General features: G+C 65.4%; 2 protein-coding genes across 9 annotated transcripts in view; both read right to left on the bottom strand.

Moving 5' to 3' along the window:
• Dok7 (docking protein 7) overlaps positions 1–2,143 on the bottom strand; it is a 39,881-nt gene extending 37,738 nt beyond the window's left edge. Inside the window, exons 1-2 of one of the 6 annotated variants that reach the window (XM_078020931.1) lie at positions 1,730–2,143; positions 1,613–1,658 (exon numbers count right to left, since the gene is read on the bottom strand). In XM_078020931.1, coding sequence (XP_077877057.1) covers positions 1,613–1,658; positions 1,730–1,783 — 100 coding nt within the window. In that variant the 5' untranslated portion in view covers positions 1,784–2,143. The remainder of the gene's footprint in view (positions 1–1,612; positions 1,659–1,729) is intronic. The other 5 variants (XM_078020928.1, XM_078020929.1, XM_078020927.1 and 2 more) reach the window with 5 other exon arrangements.
• Positions 2,144–5,325: 3,182 nt separating this feature from the next.
• On the bottom strand, positions 5,326–15,049 carry Hgfac (HGF activator). Of its 3 annotated transcripts, none has more exons than XM_040292741.2 (14): positions 14,734–15,049; positions 14,005–14,197; positions 13,798–13,894; positions 13,584–13,663; positions 12,821–12,943; positions 12,477–12,608; positions 12,178–12,288; positions 11,881–12,055; positions 11,547–11,632; positions 10,942–11,197; positions 9,677–9,816; positions 9,310–9,450; positions 9,073–9,221; positions 5,326–5,496 (listed from the first exon to the last, which is right to left on the bottom strand). In XM_040292741.2, the coding sequence occupies exons 1-14, from the start codon at positions 14,923–14,925 to the stop codon at positions 5,401–5,403; spliced, it is 1,971 nt and encodes a 656-aa protein (XP_040148675.2). In that variant the 5' UTR covers positions 14,926–15,049; the 3' UTR covers positions 5,326–5,400. The 3 variants fall into 3 exon arrangements, with proteins under 3 accessions (XP_040148675.2, XP_005319055.3, XP_040148674.2); XM_005318998.5 differs by lacking the exon at positions 5,326–5,496 and adding an exon at positions 7,883–8,129 and having other exon boundaries at positions 14,734–15,039; XM_040292740.2 differs by lacking the exon at positions 5,326–5,496 and adding an exon at positions 7,883–8,129 and having other exon boundaries at positions 14,065–14,197; positions 14,734–15,039.
• Between the last annotated feature and the right edge of the window lie 723 nt (positions 15,050–15,772).

Below are 15,772 nucleotides of genomic sequence, written 5' to 3'. Positions count from 1 at the left end.
GCCTCTTGGGGTACCCAGCGCAGGCTCTGGCCCACCCTGTCCAGAGAAGCACCGTCCCACAGCAGGCCCCAGCTTCTGGCCACAGCTGGCCAAGGCCTTCATGCCTGCCCACTGTGGCCTTTGCCCCCACAGCCCTCCATACCCGGTCTGCAGGCTGGGCCTTTACTCCCCAGATCCCCACTCTCCTGTACCAGGGTCAGGGCAGGGCAGGGGCAGGGCAGGGCAAAGACAGGACAGCACAGGGTCAGGGCAGGCTTAAGGTCAGAGCAGCACAGGGTCAGGACAGCACAGGGTCAGGACAGCTCAGGGTCAGGACAGCTCAGGGTCAGGGCAGGGCAGGGTCAGGACAGCACAGGGTCAGGGCAGGGCAGGGTCAGGACAGCACAGGGTCAGAACAGGGCAGGGTCAGGACAGAGCAGGGTCAGGATAGAGCAAGATCAGGATAGAACAGGGCAGGGTCAGGACAGCACAGGGTCAGGGCAGGGCAGGGGCAGGGCAGGGCAGGGTTAGGGCAGCGCAGATCAGGACAGAGCAGGGTCTGGGCAGCGCAGGGTCAGGACAGCACAGGGTCAGGGCAGAGCAGGGTCAGGGCAGGGCAGGGGCAGGGCAGGGCAGGGTCAGGGCAGCGCAGGGTCAGGACAGAGCAGGGTCTGGGCAGCGCAGGGTCAGGACAGGGCAGGGTCAGGACAGGGCAGGGTTAGGGCAGCGCAGGGTCAGGACAGGGCAGGGTCAGGGCAGCGCAGGGTCAGGACAGAGCAGGGTCAGGGCAGAGCAGGGTCAGGGCAGGGCAGGGTCAGGGCAGGGCAGGGTCAGGGCAGGGCAGGGTCAGGGCTTGAAAGACTAAAGAAACAAGAAGCCCGAGGAGCTGGAGCCCCTTGGAAAGGGGGCTGAGGCCCAGGCAGGAAGTGACCGTCCACAAAACCAGCCAGCCCCCTCCGCAAGCATCCCCTTCCAGGGAGGAGAGATGCCGCGGTGTCCTGGAAGACCCTCTGGCCACACGTGTGGCGGACACATGCCCCCGCCAGCCCCCCACAGACCAGCAGCCTGGGCGGCTCCAGGGCACCTGTCTCCGGGGACAGCTGCAGCCGCGCCCTCGAGTGCGAGCGGGTGCAGAGTGGCCGGCCACGGGGCTCCGCCTGCTCCCCCCACTAGGGGTGCGGGCTGCGGGCAGGACCATCCCCTCTCCCCAGGGGTCCGTGCCCCCCAAACACAGTCAAGCCACTTTCCTGGGACACAGCAGGGCTTTTCCCACCTGGCCTGGCCCCTGGGAAGGAAGGGGACATGAGCCGGGCTCTGCTCTGAGCGCTCCCGCCCGCGTAGTCCCGCGCAGTCCCGGGTGCAGTCCCGGTGCCCTGCGGGGCGTCCTTGCTGCTAAGGGAGGCTACAGGTTTTTTTCCCCTGGCTGCTCTGGGGCTGGGGACGCGGCCTTCCAGGCCACCCGGGGCGCCCAGGCTGCGGGTCCTGGTCGCTCAGCGTCGCGCACCACTCTCCGGTTACCACCAGGCTGGGTTTCAGGGACCGCGACTCGGCTATTTCGGTCTGGCCAGCGGCGCCGGCGGGGATGAGGCCGCAGGGCCCGCTGCCCGCCGCCCGCCGCCCGCCGCCCGCTCACCTGCCACCGGCGACGGCTTGCGCAGTACGAGCCACCTACTCTTCCACTGCGGGGACAAGGACAGCGTGAGCGGCCGCCCATGCGCGCCCCGCCCCGCGCCCCCCGCCGCGCCCCGACCTTCTTGCCGTCCCGCAGCTTGACCTGGCCCTCCACCAGCGCCGCCTCGGTCATCTTCTGTCATGGTTCCGCCGCCCGACGCGCCCTCTCCCCGCGCCTTGGGCGCTGGAGCCCAGGGTCACTTTCAAAATAGCTCGGGAGGGCCTGGGCTGGGCCAGGAGGGCGGGCCTCGGCGCCGCGGGCGGGGCAGCCAGGGACCTGGGGCGGCGGTGTCGCCGGCCCCTGCTGCCAGGTGGAAGGAGCCTGTGGCGGGTGGCCTGGGCAGCTCCCCACCCCGCTGGCCTCTGCCCACGGTTCCTGCCCACCGGCAGTGTGGCCACCTGCAGTCACTTGAGGCAGCCCCAGGCAAGACAGTGTGTGGGACTTCCCTTCCAAACACAGAGCGGGCATCGCACTTGGGAAGCAGGCTCCCAAGTCTGTCTACAGCCACTCTGGTGTCACCACTGTGCCTCCCCTCCCCAGCCCAGGGCATCACCAGACACTCCTGAGGACAGAATGACCACTGGCCCTGCGGCCCAGGACACTCCCCCACCCCTGGGCCTCCCCCGCGCCCAGAGAACCAGACAGAACCCTGTTCCATTCATGCTCTCTGCACAGCAAGCCCAGGGGCTAGGTGCGTGGTGGTTGGGGGTGCAGGGGCTCTCTGGTTACCTGTCCGTCCATCCACTCTAGTCCCATGTGACTCAAGCTTCAGGCAGTGTGTACCTGGTGCAGGTGACTGCCAGGTGGTGGGCGGGACCAGGACCCACCCTGCCACTTCAGTGCCCCCAGCCTCTGTGTCTGGTCTCCCCTAGTCCCTGTCCAAGAACTGGACCCACCAAAGGCTGCCCCTCACCCACCCCCAGCACAGAAGGACATAGAGAAGCACACTGCCCCGTAAAGACCCTTCCTGCAGCCCCCCCGGCCCCCCGCTGGCCACCTGGCCTCTCTGCTCCCGGGTTTCCTGTCCCCCAGGCCAGCAGCTCTAGAGGGCTGGCCAGGTTCTGCTAGAGCCCATGTGCTTTGGGGACCTGGCGGGTCGGTGCCAGGGGACTCCACATATGTGAGCCAGCCCCAAGGCCAAGGACTCCAGGACACCAGGTATTAGGGAACAGCCCGCGGGGGGGGGGGGCTCCCAGAGAAGCAGAGAGGCCGGGTCCATATGCAGGCCGAGGCCTGTCCTCCAGAGGCAGTGGTAGGAAGGAGGTGATGGTGACAGTGGCCTACCAAGGGCATGTGAGTCTTGGTGTCGCCCGTCCAGACCCCGCAGGCTGGGAAACGGGTTCACGGCCAGGACTGACCCACTTCTGCCCCCCCAGAGCTGGGCTCAGCCCTGGGTGACCCTCCTTGTCACCCGGGAGATCCGAGAGAGCAGGTCTCAGGTGAGCCTAGGGCTGGTTCTGATGCCACCCAGGGGTCTTGCTGGGGCCTAATGCAGGGAGGGGGTCTCAGACCCAGGAAGCACCCGGCACCCCCATCACCTGTGCACCCCGGTCACCAGCACCCCATGGAGCGGTTGCTGACCACAGAGTTCCATTCATGCTCTCTGCACAGCAGGCCCAGGGGCTAGCCCAGGACAGCCCTAGCCCTGCAGGGCCAGCTGCCGGATGGGGGCTGTAGCCACGGACACATCCGCTGCCGGGTGCCTGGCACTTGCTCTTCCCTGCAGGGAGGGGCGGCGGCTGCTGCATTCCCAAGTGCTGGCCCTGGCCCAGGCCCCAGCCATGCCTGGCAGCTGCACCTGCTGTGCCCTGGCCCCGGAAATGCAGGCACCGTGGGTCAGAGCCCACTCGCCCCCTCCCCCACTCCGTGTGGCCCAGAGGACAGTGCTGTGGTGCCAGGGCTCTGCCAAGCAGGGAAGCAACCTGCTAGGTGGAGGAAGAGGGCTGGCCCCTTTCCCTGGGGCCAAGGTCTCCTCGACCCTGACTTGGCTCCTGCCCAGCTGGCCCGGCTGTCGGAGCAAGGCATCGTGCCCGTGGTGGAGCCCTCCTGCCCCAGGAGCTGGCTGGCAGGTGTCGGGCCTCTGGAACCACAGAGGGCAAGCCGGAGAGATGCCGCTTCAGGAAGGGGACAGCAAAAACGCAGGTCACACCCTGAGACAGGATGACCGCCCAGCCCTGCACACTGCACAGAGGCTCATGGCGGTGATCACCCTGCTTCCTGAGCCCACAGCCACGGCGCCACTGCCAGGCGCTACAGATAAGGACATTGCCACAGAGACCACGGCTGCGGGGCGCTGCGGCCCTCTATTGGCTCTGCATCTGTGGAACTCCCCGGACCCTGGACCTCCAGCCTCACCTGGCGACGGCCCCCTCCCCTGGGCTGACGTGGCCACCATGAGCCCAGGGACAGCGCATATTGAGAGTCTTCCAGAGTCACCATGGTTTCACACACAGGAGGAGGATTGGGAGGACCGGGCCAGGCTGCTGTGCGAGCATCTCCAGCTGACCAGGGCAGGCACTGTGCCCCTGTCTACCCACTTGCTTGCCCTTCCTTGGGCAGGGCCATGTGAACAGCTCTGGCCAGTGGAGAGTGGGCAAAAATGATGACCACCACTTCCACACCTGGCCGTGAGACACCCCGTGCCATTGTCCACTCTCCCCTGGTCACCTGGTGAGATGAAGAATGACCAGTGGCCCCCCACCAAAAAAACTAAACCCCATCTGTCAGTGCTCTGGCCTCAGCCTGAGTGCAAGGGTGCCGTAGGCCTGAGTGGACGCCGGCCCACAGCCTGGCACCTGCTGGGACAACAAGGACCCCTGAGCCCCTCCCTCCTGCACCTGCTGGACGGCTGCAGAAGGACACAGCAGGGAGCAGCCTGCGGCAGCTTGCTGCACCCACAGTCACCAGCACCCCAGTGGCCTCCAGCCCCCGACAAACCCTGCTCTTTTCTGCTATGACAACCACTACGGCTGGGCGGATGGTCCTGCTGCCCAGCCTGGGCACTGCTGGGTGTGGTGCACCTTTTTAATTTAGTATTTTATTGGTGCATATTGATTATGCAGAGCAACGTGTGGGCGTCACTGTGGTCACTTCGCACACATGGAGCACAATCCACCCAGGTTCGCTGCCCATCCCCTGCCCGGGCCTGGCTTCTGCTCCAGGAGCCCCCCTTTGCCCTCCAGCTCCACACAGCCCTGGGACCTTTAGGTGCAGATCTCAGGGTCACTGGGACGCAGCCCCTGCCTCCCCTTTTGTGTCCCAGCCAGGAGGCGAGTGGCTCTCCCACACTGGCACCACCACAGGCCCCAGGCCAACAGACCCAATCAGCGTCCACTGGAAACCAAGCCCGAGCTGTGTTCCCGAGCGTCAGAGCCACAGCTAGGCAGCCTGGCGGGGCCGCGGCCCCCGTGGGGTCCATGTGTGGAGCCAGCCTCAGACCTCGGGTGGCCGTGATGGGGAGGTAGGAGGGGAGGGGAGGCCGTGAGCACAGGCCGCGTAGCCTTAGTGGCTTCATAAGGAGAGGAAGAAGAGACCCTGCGGCAGTTGCCCGTCTCGCTGGGGGAGGCCCTGCCTCACCAGCTGCTGAGCTGCTGCCAGGACATTGAGCTAAATAGACCTCTCTTATTCAAAAACTACTGGGTCTCGGGAATCAGTGATAGCGACAGAAAACAGCCTAAGACAACATAAACAACTTTATGGTAATACATGTGAAAAATGAGACAGATTCATAAAAATATGACTTCCTTTAACTAGCTCAAGAAGAAATGAAATCCCCAGCCGTCACTGTTTCCATAGGGCCATGGCCCAGAACTCCTTCCAGCTCTGAATGAGTAGCTTCCGACATCCTGTAAAGAGAACGGCAGGCAGGAAACTGCATGGTGCCTTCCATGTCCAGAGGACCCTCAGCCTCACACAGAATCGCCGAGGATTTGATTAAGAAAGGGAAACTCTCAGTCTTATTCCATGAGCCTGGTGACAGTAACTCCAAGAACGTAAGAGTGTAGGTCACTCTCACTCCTAAACGCAAATGCAAACCCCCAAGCTTAGCACAGGCAGATTTAAGAATTGAGAAAAAACGATGCCTCCTGTGTCTTCCAGGGCCCCAGTAGGCTGGCGCATGGAGGGACTGTCAAAGAGGCTTTTTAACAAAGGCCTGGTGAGGTGGGCCACAGGGACAGCTTAGTGACCTTGGGCAGTCATGAAGAGAAGCAGGCACCTCTGCCCGACCTGAAGACTGGCCGTACCAGGATGCTGGGGGAGGCCACTAGTCTGGAGAACAGCAGTGTCCTTCAGTGAGGGACACGGCCAGACTGGGCACTCGTCTGCTGGGGCTGCTGCAGGGACGTGTGGGTGGAGGGTTCCCAGATCTAGAGGCTGGGCTCCGGGTGTCCAGGCCATGGCATACGCAGCTCCGGGTCTGGGCCTACACAGGGCCACTCCTTCCTACATCCTCCCAGGACTCCTCCAAGTGTCTGTGTCCCCATCCCCTCTCCTTAGGAGGTCACAGTGGGACTGGATGAGGACGCACCCTGGTGACATCATTTGTGTAAAGACCACCTCCAAACATAGGCCCGGTCAGCAGCCTTGGGACCAGGTGATGGCACATGATCCCAGGGCCCAGTCCAGCTTCAGCACTGAGGGCACATGAAACACTTCTGACCTCCTGCTGGCTCCCAGGGCCCCCCAGGCACAGAGACTATAGCCCCTGTCACTGGTGCTGGTCAGTCCCAAGGCCCAGTCGCAGGGAGGCATCAAGTGGATGCTGATTGGGTCCCTGGTGTTGGGCCTGTGGTGGCATCAGGGTGGGAGAGCCACTCACCACTGGGAAGTCACCTGCCTCAGCCCACTCAGCTGACTGGAGGACAGCGGTCACATCAGGAGACCACCCTGTGGGCAGGAGCGCCCACTGTGCAGCTCTGGGAACACCGTGCTCACCCTCATCACTCTGGCTGCCGCCAGGACTGTGGCCAACCTGTGGTGGCGGGGTCGCCCGCAGCCCATGTTCATCAGCCCAGGAGGCCCAGGCCCCAAGACTGGCCCAGCTGCTGCCCTCCCAGGGCCAGCGCTCTCCCTCGCTCAGACTCTGACCTCCTAGGGCAGTGAACGTCCAGCCCACTGAGGCCTCAGCAGAGGGCTGACCGGTCTTGCTCCTGCCTCACTCCCTCTGTAGCTAGCTGTGGCCCTGTGAGCCCTCCAGGCAAGTAGCAGCCCAGTGCGGAGCCCCCTGAGGACCCCGCCCGGTGGCCTGAGTGAGGGGTGCAGTCTGACCAGCACAGAGGGGGACGGACCCCGGGCGGCAGCACAGAAGGGGCAGGTGTGCAGACCCCACAGGTGTAGGCCGGGCACCGTGGTGGCCAGGAGAGAGGCCCTGCCTGTCACAGGAGGCTGGCAAGGGCAAGGAAGGGTTAGGGAGGGAGGTCACCAGCGGGCACTGGGAGAAACTGCCCGTGGCAAACCTGGTCCAGGCAGTGCCCTGAGCACAGCCATCTGCTGCCCTTCCCAAGGCCACAGGTAGGGGGCAGGAAACTGGCCTTCCCCTGGCTTCTGGCTCCATTCCCAGGGGTCCGTTGGCCTCAGCCTGGCCTTGGCCCACGTGGACCCCACCCTGACTTGCTCCACGGAACCTCACTGTCCTGCCCCTCACGCACAGGGGGGGTTAATGCCAAGGACTTTGGGAGCCCGGGTGGACCCAGCTCCCCACAGCCCCTGGGGCCTCCCCTCACCCAGCACCCTCTCTGGCTTCCGGCCCACCTCCCCCTTCCTTTCAGATGAGCCTCGGCGTCCTGCCTGGCTGGAGTCAGGGCCGGCTCCTGTGAACTCTGTGCTGGCAGCAAGCCCTGCCCACGGTCCCTTTCTCCCCTCTCCCTCCCAGCCAGGCTGCCATCTTGAAGCTGAAAGGCGTCCAGCAGCTGTGCCCTGTCTGCCTGGGGGTTTAGCATTCCCCCACTGCCTGGCTCAGGCCCCTGTCCACAGCCTGAGGCCTGGACTTGCTTCCCATGTGCTGCCCTGCGACCACCCAGGGTGCCTGGACCTGACCACATAGCTGTCTGCAGCTGGCCCTGCGGTGGGTGTGGCCTGGATGCTGCCCGGGCCCTAATCCCCTGCCTGAGTTGCTGGGCCACGGGGCCAGGCCCTCCTGGGGGCTGCAGGCTCCCATCTCTACTGAGGACCCATCTGCAGCCACTGGCCCAAGCTGTGGCCCAAGAGAGCCGGGGAGGCAGGAGTCGCAGAGGAGGTGCCAGGAGAGGTCTTTATTGTCAGTGAGGCAGGCAGTGGGAAAGGACGGCTGTCCTGAGCTTCAGGAGGGCGCCGCAGGCCGCTTGGAAGGCCGTATCCGGTCACTGATCCAGTCCACATAGTTGGCCACGCGGGTGTACACGCCTGGCTTGCCGCGCCCACAGCCATCGCCCCAGCTGATGATGCCATACAGGTAGGCCACCCCGTTCTTCTCACAGGCCAGGGGCCCACCCGAGTCACCCTGGGCAGAGACGTGGCTGGGAGCTGGCTCAGGGACACGGAGCAGCAGCTCCACACCCCCACCCAATTCAGGAAGTGTCTTCTGCTGGTGACAGAACTGCCCCAGAAGGCTGTCTGGCAGCATGGGGACAGAGAGCAAGGGCATTTCTGAGGAAGAGACCTCACATACAGGTCACCTCATTCCCTGGCCCCGGAGGGCCAGCTCTGCCAGTCCAGGGGAGCCCCCTCGCCACCGCCTCCTGCAGCCTGCGGCTGCCCCTCACCTCCACCAGCAGCACACTCTCAACCTGGCCGCCCTCTCCTGCCCAGAAGCACTCCCCATGTGGGCACCTGCCTCTCCCACCACCTGAAATGCTCCCTGCTGCCCTCAAGGCCTGTGCGGTTCTCAGGACAAGGGCACTCACCCCACACACCAGGAAGCCCTCCCTGACAGCTCGGCACCATGTGTCCCTGCCCAGCCCCAGCCCCCTCCACACTAAGCCCTGCAAACTCAGAAGAGATCTGGCCTGGGCTGCTTCCCCACCTAGGACCTGGCCTGCGGAGCAGTCCTCCCAAGATGGCCCTGTTGAGCATGAACGGGATCAGGCCGCGGAGGGGACAGACCTTAGCTACTGGTTAATGGCCTGAGCAATGAGCACGTCTGAGAGACATCTGGGCAAAGGGCCATGGGTGGCCTTGGGCAACTGACATCCTGTGGTGCCCCTAGCCACTGGGCGAACCTGAGCTTTACTGGTGTGGCCTGAGGCCTCTTGTCATATGTTTGAGGACAGGGCTCTGAAGACACCTGCCCTCTCTAGAGGGGCCAGGCAGCCAGCCATCCTGGGGTGCTGGCCACCAGCCCGGTGGGTGTAAGTTCTGTCCCGGACCCCTCCAGCTCGGAGCTCCAAGGGGCAAGCAGGTCGACCAACCCCACGTGTCCAGTCCCACTGGGCAGCACGGCTCACCTGGCAAGCGTCGGCCTTGCAGTCGAAGTAGCCGGCGCAGAGCATGTTGGGGCTGATGTCGGCACCATGGACCTCAGGGCTGTGGCACTTGTGGTCAGGGACCAGGGGCACCAGTGCCTCCCGTAGAGAGCTGGAGTAGCTGCTTGCATCTGCAGGGCACGGCGCTTTCAGCGTGGGCCAGCTCACTATGGCTGGCCGCTGCTCCCCCGGGCTGGCTCGGGGCAGTCCCCCACTCACTCTCGTCCACATGGCCCCAGCCTGCGATCTGGCACTTTTGTCCAGGGGGGAAGGAGACAACAGGCTCGGGCAGGCAGATGGGCTGGACAAACTGGGAGCGGACAGCACAGCGCTCGCCCTTCTTCTTCAGCCGGATCAGGACTGAGCAGGAGAGAGGTCAGAGGTCAGCCTAGGAGGGGTCCAGGATGGACTGAGTCACAGGCCAGGCTCCCTCCAGCCATGGAGGCCACAACAGGCACCCTGGCTGCCCTGCCCAGACCCCTCCTCCTCTAGCCCCCAGTGTCTGCCCGGCCAGTGGCCCCTGCCCTGTCCTTGCTCTGGCTTGGGTACACAGAGAACACCCACCCTGCTGCGCCACGGAGCTCACCAAGGTCATGGTCACTGGGGTTGAACACCGAGTACAGGGAGTAGGGGATGTACTTCTCGATGCCAAACGTCTGGGTCACGTCTGTGGTGCGATTGAAGAAGTGCTGGCCCAGCACCACCGAGACGCTCTCCCTGGGGGGACTGTGTGGGGTCGGAGGTCCTGGTGGCACACAGACCTGGACCTCTCCTCAGGCCACTTGGTCAGCACCCCCACCTGGAACTGGGCCTCGCTGGCCATGGCTGCTCAGCCATGGCTGAGGTGCGGCCCACAGCCCCAGGGAGAGGCCTGCAGTGGCCCTCGCTAGTCCACTGGACAGTGAGTTGGAGAGAGGAGTGGTGGGGTTGCAGCCACCCCAGGCCTGGGCCCAGGAGCCACAGTGTGCTGTGCTATCTCCAACAGCCCAGTGACACCCACGGGCACCCAGGCCGATGTGCTGAGACTGCCCAGGTCGGTGGAGACCTGTCCTACTGAAGGCCCTGTCCCAGCTGGACCTGGCCTGTGGGGTCCCAGATACGCCCCTCGCCACTGGAGGACACAGAGCCCAGGCCCCGTGTCAGCCCCCGACTGTCTGGGCCTCAGTTTTCCTCTTCAGGACAGGACCTGCACAGTCCCCCTGGACCCTGTTGGCAGGGGCACAAGGTGAGAAGGGGCCTGTCTGCTCCCTTCTGCCCTCCAGGCTGGACAGTGGGACCCGGGCTTTCCTTCCCTGGGTGGAAGGCAGGAGGGCTGCTGGGAGCCCAGAGTGGGCCAGAGCTTCTCCTGTCCGGCGGGATTCCCGGAGGCTCCAAAGAGTCTTGTCACTGCCCTGTCCCTACCAGCTGGGCGCCCCTCAAGCACCTTGGTGATAGGAGGAGGCAGTCGTTCCCTCTCTCCTCCCAACCCTGCCTGGAGCTGGGCTCGGGGGTCTACCCAGAGGCCCGCACGTATCTGTTGGTGCCTCTGCAGGAGCCCTCCACCCTGTCCCAGGGCCTCCCAAATAACGCCGGGGTCTCTGGAGCCTCAGCGCTCAGCACGAGGCCAAGCGCCAAGTCCCAGTGAGGCGGCAGGGACAGGTGGAAAGGCCCACGGAGGCCCAGGACCGGTGGCGTGGTGACGGCAGTTGGAGTGTGCAGGGTAGGGCCGGAATGGGATGGAGGCCAGCGTGGCGGTCCTGTGGCGGGCAGTGGGTGCAAGAGCAGCGAATGGCAGAGTGGGATGTGGGTGGGGGTGGGGGATGGCTGGGATCCGTGGCCCTGTGGGCTGGGCTCGGGGCCAGGGCCACTCACCTACTGGAGAAGCAGTGGGCAGCAGACACAACCCAGCAGGTGTGAATGAGGCTCCCAGCACAGAAGCTGCCCCCTATGTAGATGGCAGCCAGCCAGGGGTGGGAGCCAGGCAGGGAGGAGGAGCCGCCCACTATCCGTGGCCGCAGGAATGTCCTCTTCTTGTGCCTCTTGCCACAGGTTGGGCGTCCAGCTGGGGCTGGCTCTGGCAGGGTCACCAGGACCTCAGGGGGCGGGGGCTGGACTCTGACCAAGGATTCTGGAGCAGAGGTTACCAGGTCACCTCCACAGGGTTCCCCAGGGCAGGGAGGGCCTCCTCAGCCCACCCCTGCTCTGGGCATGGGCCCCCTCTGAGCCTCAGTCTCCTCCCCTAGGGTGGGAGGAGAACACCGCCCACAGGATCTGCCACAGAGTGGCCAGCACCCTCGGGTGCTCCTGTCTCCCCTGCAGCCTGGGACACCACCACCGACCCCAGGAGAGCCAGAGACCCCAGAGGGCAGTCCTGGGGCATGGGGCCACTGGGAGCCACCCCAGGGTCAACCTGTCCCCTGGCCTCCTGTCTCAGGGCCTCAGGCAGCACCACCCCACTGTGCCCTGCACCCTCGCACCACAGGAGGCCAGGCGGCAATACTCCCAGGAGAGCGCATTGTCCTTCACCACGTAGCACCACGGCCTCTCATCCTTGTCCGGGTTCCTGCAGGGGACAGGAGTCACACTGCCACTCAGAGAGGGCTGGGATAGGGGAACCCTTGGGAACCCAGGCCCGGGGCTCCTCACACCCAGAGCAACGGTGCTCGCTCCGCAGACCCCAGCCAGAGCGTCTCTGCCCAGCCTCCTGGGCAGAGGCTATCAGGCCATCTGGGCAGTGCTGGTCCCAGCTGGGTCCTGGGAGCCACCCACCCACTCAGAGCAAGGTGCCTGTGGTGGCCACCGGGTGCTGACCGGCAGTAGGCGTGGGGGCCCAGGCCTAGCAGGGCGGCAGCGCCCACCGAGTCCACGTGCAGCTCCTGGTACAGCAAGTCGGAGTTCCAGGCCAGGCAGCCCAGGCCCGAGGCCGCAGTGCTGGCCACGCCACGGTACTCAGTGCCATTCCCCAGGAAGCAGCGCTCTGTGGGCACTGAGAGCACAGCAGGTGTGGATGAGGCTCCCACACAAGACAGGTGTGAAGCCACCCACAGCGGGGCCTCCCTGACCCCACCCCCAGGCTTGCTCCCAGGGCAAGGGGCCAGACCCACTCACCAATGTTGCAGAGCCTCCCAGCATAGCCTGGCGGGCAGGCGCAGACGCTGGTCCCGGTGCCCAGAATCAGGTGGCAGGTACCCCCGTTCAGGCATGGGCTGCTCAGGCAAGCTGCAGAAGGGCCCAGAAGCTAGGCCCAGCCTCGAGCTCCTGCAGGGGCCAGGGCCCTTCCTGTGCCCTTGCTGCTGGGTGGCCTCGGGTAAGTCCCTTCTGCTTGGGTGGGGAAGGAAGGCCTGTCGGGGTACATGACTGACCCTCACCGTGGGGCCCAGGCTGGCCCGGGGCTGGCCACGGTGTACCTGTGTGGTGGGCATCTTCACACCGGGCCTGGCCGTCCACGCAGTCACACTGCTCCACGAGGCCCTGGTGCACGCGGGCCCAGCGGTCACCCACCTCCAGGTACTCGTAGCGGGTCTCGTCGAAGCACTTCCCTGGGGGCCACACAGTGAGCCCCTACTCCCTGCACCACAGCCCAGGCAGGACCCCACCTTGGGCCCCCCAACCACTCTCCACCCTCCCTGGTTGGCTCCAGGCCCATGGCCTCCAGGGCGCCCCCGACCCCTGACCCCCATGGCCCCCATGACCCCTATGGCCCCCATGGCCCCCTGGCCCCCTGGCCCCCGGGCCCCCAGGGCCTACTCACCGATGTTGCAGTTCTTGCCAGTGAAGGCCAGGGGGCAGGTGCAATGATAGGACACGGGGTCTTGGGTGCTGGAGCACGTGCCCCCATTGAGGCAAGGCCGGGAGGCACAGGGGTCAAGGGCAGCTATGGTCAGGAGAGGTTGTGATGAGGCCAAGAGTCCTCGGGGTCCCTCTATGACTCCGCTGCTTGCCAAGGGCCTCCGTGGGCCTCCACTTCCAGCTGCTCCCTCTGGGTCCTGAGGGTGCAGGTCCCCAGGGGGGGACACAGGCCTCCCTTTTCTCTCCAGCCCTCTACCTGGCACCTGGGCAAGGTGCCCCATGGTTCTGCACGTGGCATCCTAGAAGCTGGCACCAACACTGTCAGGCAGCACGGTCCCCTGCCATGTCCCCAGAGATTCACGAGCCCCAGACCTCCAGCCTCATGCCCTGGGCCACCTGGCCCCACCCTGCGACTGTCCAGGGCTTGTCTGTGGCCAGAGGCTGGCCTTTGCCACGAGGGGGCGCCCCAGCCACAGAGAAGGCGAAGCCCTACCTGAAAAGGTGCCCACGCTGGACCCAGGGCGGCTGGCTCCTTGGCTGGCAGCCATCTCCAGGGTCAAATTACAGCCGCTCCTCCACACTAGGCAGGACCCCTGCCCAGCTCAGCTGTCTCCCTTGGTCCTACCCCCACTCAGCACTGGGACCCTGGCACCCCCCGCTCACACACCCCACCTCAGCCCCTCTTAGCTGGGGTCAGGCTGTCGCACCCCACACCCTGCACCCACCTGGGTCCTCCAGAGACAGGACAACCTCCACACAGTAGCCCCAGGCCCTGTCCCGGTCATAGTTGTGAGTGGTCGCACACCTGGGAAGCAATGCTGGGGGTCAGTGGGTCCAGGCCATAGGCCCACCCCTCCTGGCCCTGCCTGGAGCTCCAGCCACTCTTCTCCAGCGAGCCAGACCCGGGGGGCATCAGCCTCCGCCCCACCTGGGACCCACCACTTCCTGCGGGCGCTTCCCTCCAGGGTGCAGGAGTGCAGCATCCGGCCTCCGTAGCGGAAGGGGAACCTGCAGGGCTGCCCGGCCTCGGTGAGCGCTGCAGGGGTGGCAGGCCAGGGCTCCAGTCCTTGCCGCAGGGCTCCCCACCCCAGCCCACCCATGTCCACAACCACCAGGTGCCGTGGGAAGCCTCCTCTCCCGACCCACCTTGGCTCCCTGGGCCACTGCGGGAGGGAGCCACCCTGGTTGGGGACTGGCGCTCCCCACCTTGGGGTCCCTCTGCCTCCACCTCTGCCTCTGGAGCACTTGTTGCTGGGGTCTTGGGGGTCACAGAGGTCACAGGGATCGTGGGGCCCCCAAGGGGGGCTGTGGCATTAGGTTCTGGGGGTTCTGTGCCATCCTAGGAGGAACCAGAAACCAGGAGGGTGTAGGGGAATCCCAGTCCTGAGACGGCTTTGTGCTGGGAAGTGAAGTGGAGCAGTGTCTGGGGCCCGGGGACACTGAAGTCTCTTCTAGGCCTGTGCCCTCCCCATCCTGGACTCAAGCTACAGCCCAGCCCAGGTATACCACCTCTCAGGGATGAACCCTGGTCAGTTCTAGGGAGGACAGGAGCAGCCGGAGCCCCTCAGAGGCCCCTCGCTCCCCACCTCAAACACTGGGACCTACCGAGGCTGGGGGAGGGGCCGAGACCCACTGGGGCCCAGGCCAGGCCACATAGGGACCCCCAGCTCCAGGAACAGCACAGCAAGCTCAGGGACCCAGTGCCCCAGGCTATTCCAGCTCCACCTCAGCCCTGAAGGCCGACTCTCACCCCCCAGTCACCTGGGCCCCAGCCCATTCCCCCTGCCCGGGGAGCCGTCCCTCTGGCTGAAGCCCAGGAGCCTGCGGTGCACACAGGGAGCCCTTGGCCACACTGCCTGGAGCAGCGGCGCTCACCCCTCTGGCCTGGGGCTGGGTCGCCCGAGGCAGCAGCAGCAGCAGCAGCAGCAGCAGGAAGAAGGCACACAGCCCAGGCGGGGGGCAGGGGCTGGGGACCCAGGCCCAGCGCCCCATGGCTCCTCCTGAGTTGGCGAGAGGGGCAGCGGGAGGCGGGAGCGAATCGGTCAGCCCAGGTGGGGTCAAGGCCATGTGGGAATGATTAACCCTGGCTACCTCCCATGTGCCGGCACTGGAGAGGGAGCTCTGTCCCCACCTCCACCCTGCCACCAACTCCCCTGCCTTTGCCTAGGGGCTGGCTGCCCCACCAGCCTCAGCCTGTACTGGTCCTGGGCCCTACACTGTCCAGGGACCTTGGCTTAAGGTCCCTTCAAGAAGCATTCCCCAGACAGGCAGGTGGCGCTGTAGGACTCCCTGGCCAGCGCTGGGCCAAAACTGTGGGGGGCTGGCCTCTCCTGTTGGTGAACTCTTCATGAGCTTTGAGGGTCCAGGGCCGTGGCCAGCCACACAGCCCAAGGGACCTGCACCCTCTCCCCACACCACAAAAGAGGTACGGAGGGTGGGCCATACACCCTGCTGAGTATTGCAAACAGTGCCCCCAGAACAGGTCTCTCCTGCCCCCTCCTGGACAGGGTGGGCACTTCCTCCAGCCCCTGGGCTGCTTGCATGGCTGTCTCTGGGCCCTTCAGGCCTGGGCCAGGCACCAGGGGTCCCGGGACAAGGCAGAGGGGCCCTGCCCCACAAGCGCATGACTAAGGGCTGCGGGCAGAGCTGCCTCTGGAACCTCTTCTGCAATTTCTGAGCAGCCAGCAAGGTGCCTGCAGTTCCCCACAGGTCAGAGGTTCTGCTGGCAGAAGGGTGGCAGGAAGGCAGACTCCCCCTTGGGCCTGGGGTTGGCCTGGCGCTGAAGTTGTCTCGTGGTCCACCCCAAGCCCCACGCTCTCCGAGCCTCCATTTTCCCATCTGTGCAGAAGGAAGAAGGAACACTGGTGAGACCCAGCCTGGCACAGTGGATGGGGGACAGCAAGAGCCAGGCTCT

This window comes from Ictidomys tridecemlineatus, chromosome 9 (genome assembly GCF_052094955.1).
Source record: "Ictidomys tridecemlineatus isolate mIctTri1 chromosome 9, mIctTri1.hap1, whole genome shotgun sequence".
NCBI classification, from domain to species: Eukaryota; Metazoa; Chordata; class Mammalia; order Rodentia; family Sciuridae; genus Ictidomys; species Ictidomys tridecemlineatus.
This window is presented reverse-complemented; position numbering and strand designations above follow the sequence as displayed.

Coding starts and splice junctions, on each gene's coding strand:
- Hgfac (XM_005318998.5), bottom strand. CDS start 14,925: ATGGCCTTGACCCCACCTGGGCTGACCGATTCGCTCCCGCCTCCCGCT. Junction 9,817..10,941: donor GCCCACTGCTTCTCCAGTAG/GTGAGTGGCCCT, acceptor GACCCCACACAG/TCCCCCCAGGGAGAGCGTCT. Junction 9,222..9,309: donor CTGGGGCCATGTGGACGAGA/GTGAGTGGGGGA, acceptor CGTGCCCTGCAG/ATGCAAGCAGCTACTCCAGC.